The 6,000-nt window shown below is 38.3% G+C and overlaps 1 protein-coding gene across 4 annotated transcripts in view; it reads right to left on the reverse strand.

The window, feature by feature from the left end:
- STIL (STIL centriolar assembly protein) overlaps positions 1-5,148 on the reverse strand; it is a 52,393-nt gene extending 47,245 nt beyond the window's left edge. For 3 of the 4 annotated variants that reach the window (XM_079141720.1, XM_079141719.1, XM_079141717.1), the window contains exons 1-3: positions 4,935-5,148; positions 2,439-2,524; positions 1,990-2,076 (exon numbers count right to left, since the gene is read on the reverse strand). In XM_079141720.1, coding sequence (XP_078997846.1) covers positions 1,990-2,033 — 44 coding nt within the window. In that variant the 5' untranslated portion in view covers positions 2,034-2,076; positions 2,439-2,524; positions 4,935-5,148. Of the gene's footprint in view, positions 1-1,989; positions 2,077-2,438; positions 2,525-3,608; positions 3,701-4,934 lie in introns of those variants that run through there. The other variant, XM_079141718.1, reaches the window with a different exon arrangement.
- Positions 5,149-6,000: the final 852 nt, after the last annotated feature.

Below are 6,000 nucleotides of genomic sequence, written 5' to 3' on the forward strand. Positions count from 1 at the left end.
AGGTAAGGGAGAAAAGAAGGAAAAAAAACAGCAAGAAGTTTAACAATTAACTGCTTGAAGTCTGAAATCTGGCTTCTAAATTTACTAGCTATGTTACCTTGATCAAGTTAATTACTTTCTCTTTGACTCAGTTTTCTCATTTGTTAAATTGGGGTATCAGTACTTCTTTACAGTTACACTAAATATTAAATAAGTCAATACATGTAAATTGCTTAAAATAATTCTTACTTCATTCTAAGTACTCAGTGTTAGCTCTTTCTTTTTCACTTTCAGGAGTCCACATTAGCTCTAAAGCCCAACCTATTACACTTCAGTTTACTTACTCAGCAGCATAGGGAAGTCAAGTCAGGTTTAAATCCTGACTATATTTCTTACTAACTATATGACTTTGGGTTGATTAGTTTCTCTATGCTACACTTTCCTCATTTAAGGAAAAAAAAATGTTTGTGTAATAATGATACTCATCTCACAGTTTTGTTGTGAGGATTAAAGAATACACGTGATTGGCATGGTGGCACATGCTATGAAATCAGCCAATCAGGAGTTTGAGGCAGGAGGATTGCAAGTTCAAGGTCAGACTGGGGAACTTAGCAAGATACTCTCTCAAAATAAAATAAAAAGGGCTGAGGAGGTAGCTCAGTGGTAGAACACCCTGGGTTCAATTCCGAGTACTGTCTCCAACCCAAAAAAGAATAATGCATGCAAAGTGCTTAGCATGGCATTAGATATCTAGTAAGACTTCAATAAATGCTGTTATTAGTTTTTTATTACTCTGGAGTCTACAGGTAGACTTTGGAGTGAGAGAGACACAAACTGAAACTTGCACCCTGAAACTGGGTGCCAAACTTTTGGATGTATGTATGTAACTGCTTTTTCTTAAGGAATAAGATGCATCACTTTTATCAAAACTCAAAGGGGGCTTTAACTCCTCTCCTAAACACATGTACAAATCAGAACTGCTGCCCTAAATCCTAGAGATCACTGAAAAACCTGAGGTCACTAAATAAATAAAAGAAATTAGAGTTAAGGAATAGCCAGTTTAAATCATATGCATACATATACATTAAGTAAGGAATTAATTTGACCATAGTCAATCTGCTAATAAAACTAAAAAGAGAATATTTTGAACTTGTTACACAACTGTACATTTCAAAGAACAGAAGTTGACAAACTTTCAAAGAATAAGAGGTGACAGTGGGATAGAACAGAAGGGCCAAAACTAAGGCAAAAGAAATATGATAGCTTCCTTGGATCATGTTTCCCATTGTCTTCATCAAGAAAATCTGGCACAAAGGAAGATAATACAGAGAATAAAGGTACCCCATGGGAATAAGTTTAGTTTGAAAGAAAAAAAAAATTCACATGTCAGCATTAATTATTCTTCCCTAGGGAAAAAGAACAATAAATGATCCAAAGGCACCTGCCCCACCAAGTAATGACAGATTGAGAAAATCAGAAGACAGGTGGCAAACTCCTCCTTCCTACCACACATTACTAGCAAAGGCAGGGAAGTTTGAGGAAACTTGGAATATTCAATGTGAAATAATTCCCATCAAGGAATTAGTGTTTAGAAAAGGGAGAGAATCCAAACACTTTCCCATTTGTTTAGGATATAAACAAACACAAATATAATTTATAGTCTCAGAGTTCAGGTACTATTTCCCATCAAGAAAAAGATCTCTTATGGAGCTGAAATAAATGGAGGGAATGGAACTAATATTAACTGAGTACCTACTATGTGCCAGATGCTTTTAATAATCTTATTTATCCCTTCACAATATTCATTTTGTAATTATCATCACCATTTTACAAATGAGAAAACGAGGCTTAAATTAATGAACTTAAAGTCAGTCACTTAATAAGTGGTTAAGCTGGGACATAGGCCCAGATTTTTATGCTAAAGATGATATCCTTTCTTCTCTTGCAGCTTACCTTCTCAAGTTAATGTGAGCAGCTGTGAAAAAACATTTTGTAAAAATATTTCTATACCTGGTATTCATCTGGGGTCTTGCAAGAGGACATACAGGGTCCATAACATTTGATAAATGATGTATTCAATTTTGAATCCTCAGTATCCTAAAGAAATAAGGAGAATGATAAAACAAAGAATAAGAAGAAATATGATTTAACCATATAGTAACAAAATCACAGGCAAAATTAGGTTATTTACATGAAGTGTGACTGTAAAGTTATAAGATTAAATGCTTGTAGATTCTGCTGATCATTTTCATACTTTGGAGACATTCTGCCTATAAATTAGTGTTAATACTTATTTTAGGCAACAAAATCTACCAATGTATCTATTCATTAAGGAAAGCACAGACTTTGCCACAAAGTCTTTTATCAACTTCAGCTTTGAGCTGGGTAGGACAAGTAGTACTTAATTAAAAGAAATTTTTAACAAAAGCCTTATAGTCTAACTACAGAGTAAAACTCACCAGGTCTATAAAGAAGTCATCGAGGAATCTTCAGTTCTGTGGCAATGGAAAAGAAATAGCATATCCCCAGAAACTGACTTGAAGCACTAAAAAAAAAAAAAAATTCAATGTTCATACATGCCCTCAGTACTCTAATTCACTCCCATTTTGTGAAAACCTTTAGCTTCCACTTCTTTTCTGAATTTCAAACTTACATTTCTAATTGCTCACTGAACAGCTTCATCTAAATATTTCTGAAGTGAGCCCAGGGTGTGGTGGTGTACAGCTCTGGAGGATCAAGAGAGTACAAAGCCAGTCTCAGCAACTTAGTGAGGCTGGCCCTAAGCAACTCGGGAAGACCCTGTCTCTAAATAAAATATTTTTTAAAAGGGCTAGGGATGTGGCTCAGTGGTAAGCACCCCTGGGTTCAATTCCCAGTACCAAAATAATAAATTAAAAAAAATACATATATATCTGAAGTAAAAGACCTCATATCCCTTTCTTTACAGTTCAGTATTTCCCATATATTTTAAAGTCTTATAGTTTCAATTCCACCACAAAGGAATTGTCTAAAGCAAAATAAGGGAGGAACAGATTACTAATGTAAGTGCAAAAGCCATTTAGAAAAGATTTTTTGATAAAATCTGAGGCTGGAAATATCTATAAGAACAAAATCCTATTGAGCCCTTGTAAGGTTGACTAAAAAGTCCCATTAGAGATATCTGGACTTTATAAAGAATTAATGCAACTCCAATAGGATGCAAGCTTTTAACTCTACAGGACTTACTTTTAAAATTTTTAATGTTTATTAGTACATTATAGTTGCATATAATAATTGGGTTCATTTTGACATAATCACACATGTATGGAATTTAATTTATTCTATTTCAGCCCCCAGTTCCCCCACTTTCCCTCCCCTCCTCTTTCCTCTTCTCCTTTCTCTACTCTACTGGCTTACCTTCCATTTATTTATTTATTGATGCTTTATAGACATAAAGGTGGAATTCACCGTGGTATAGTTATACACAAACATAGCATAATTTTGTCAAGTTTATTCCCTATTTCCTCTCCTTTCCTGTCCCTCCCTTCTTCTCCTACTCCACTGATCTTCCCATCATATTTATATTTCCCCCACCATAGCCCTTCTACAGCACTTGATTGTCATGGACAATGGTCTAGTGATAAAAATACCTCTCAAAAGTATACAAAGTGGCTTTTATTTCCTTCATTAAATAGAAGTGTTTTAAAATTCCATACTTGTTTCTTCTTCCTTTATGTATTAGGATGAAAAGATGGCAATTATTGGTCTAATTCTCATTTTAAAACAATATACATAAGGTAATTTATTCTGATAGTATTACACAAGCAATTAAAGCTAATGAAACTAAAACTACCAACACCTATACCTAGCAAAACATATTCTTCCTAGGTAATGGCACCATCATGTATCAAATGAGAACCATCAAATGATCCTCACCTCTTCTTTCTCTGTCTTTCCTCATATTAAATACTTTTCCATACCACCCTTGGCTGACTTCATCAGCTTTCACTAGATTTACTGAAAAGTTTCTCACTGTTGTTAGAAGTTATCTGTATAAATAGGATCAAATTATTCTCCTGCTTAAAAAGTCTTTGGCTCTAAAGAATAATGAAATTATGGCATCTGCAGGAAAAAGGATGCAACTAGAGAAGATTATGTTAAACGAAGTAAGTCAAACTAAGAAGGTTAGAGCCGTATGTTTTCTCTCATATGTGGAAGCTAGAGAGGGAAAAGGAAAATGAAGGTGGGGTAGATCTCTTAAAAATCAAAGGGAATCAGTAAAGAAAAGGGACCAAGGAGTGGGAGGTGTGGAGGGAGGGGAGAAGTGCTGGGGCGCGATAATAGTCAAATTATATTGTTATGCTGTGTGCTTGTACGAGTATGTAACAATAAATCCCACCAATGTGTACAAATATAATGCACCAATAAAAAATGGGGGGAGGTCATGGCTCTTCTTCATATACAGAATAAAGAACCTTAGCAATGTTACCCTATTATTCCAACCACATTCTCATCCACTCATTTACATCCCAAACTGAACTACTTGCAGTCCTCCAGTTTCCGCAGTCTGCCCCTTGACTTGGAATGCCCTGGTAAACCCGTCATCCTTCACCATCCAACTCGAATGTCACTTCCTCTGCGAAATCTTCTAGACACCACGGTGATATTACACCTGCCTCTGTGTTCACACACAGCATGTTTACACCTTGCTGTTGACATAGTCCCTCCAATAAACCATGAACTTCGAACACTAACCGATCCCTTATTATATATCAGAGTTGGAGCCAGACACTGCAAACAACGCAAGAGCGAGAACACAGAATTCTTAGTCCATTTAATTTCTCCCACTATTTCTTTTCGTCATCCGCCCTAGGCTCCTGAAGAATAGAACCCAATACAGAGCCCTGAACATTACCCACCGTCCTTTCCCGGGCCCCGCTGCACGAAGGGAACCAGGGGCACGAAGCCCCACTCACCGCAACCTCTGAAGAACTGAGGTCTGTTTGTTGGGCCAGAACCGAGGTTACTCCAAGGACAGCCTCCGCTGACTCCCGCCCCGCCTCTGGGACGTTGGGGTCGCGGGAACTAAGGCGGCAAACACTACCTCGCGAAACCGAAGGGCGCGCCGCGGTTACTGACTGGTCAGAAGTCCGGCCAGTCAGGGAGCAGGGGCGGTGCAAGATGCGTCACGCAAGGTCGCCGCGACGTGCTGGTGTGCCACCCAATCAAACCCTGCAATGGTTCCCGCTCGACCAATCCCAAGGCTCTTTGGAGTACAGAGGGCGCGACCGGTGCTGCAAGAAGCGTATTTGGAAGATTTTAAAACCTCCATTTCGTCAACGGTTAGGTTCCGGGGGTGGGGCGGGGTCGCGCACGCGCAATCAAAAACCCTGCCTCCGGTGGTGAGGAAGGGAAACCGGAAGTGTTCGCCGACCGGATCGTTGCCGGGAGGCTGGCTTCTACGTAACTTAGGAACAGTTTTCAAGACCTTTACTTAAATGGACAAATGGAAGGGAAAATTGGATTTCCTCCTTTTTCTTTTTTAAAGATCCTCTCACCTCGAAAGCATATTTAAAAATTTTTTCCCATTGAGAAAAGAATGTGACAAATTTATAAGCCATTTATACTTATCTCCAGAACTAATATCGTTATTATACTTAGTATTGATCTTTTATGTTTATAGTCTTATGATGGTACGGTTATTTATGATTATTTCCACAGCTAATATCGGATTTTTTGTTTTGTTTTTTTGAACCTGGGTCATTAAGTTATCTAAGATTGTTTGGGTTTCTAGAGCTCAAGCGGTTCATCTGCTTCAGTCTCCCGAACAGCAGGGACTTCAGACCTGTGCCACTCAGCCAGATCACCAATGTGGTAATTGTACCTTAACTAGTATGGTGAGGGATTGGTTCCCAGACCCCTTTCCCCTATTCCAAAATCACGATGCACAAGCCACTGGAATTAGAGGTGTGCACCACTGTGCCTGGCGGCTCCAAACTCTTCATGTGCTGGATGACCATCTGTAGCTTCCCAGAAAGAGCA

This window comes from Sciurus vulgaris (genome assembly GCF_902686455.1).
Source record: "Sciurus vulgaris genome assembly, chromosome: 1".
NCBI classification, from domain to species: Eukaryota; Metazoa; Chordata; class Mammalia; order Rodentia; family Sciuridae; genus Sciurus; species Sciurus vulgaris.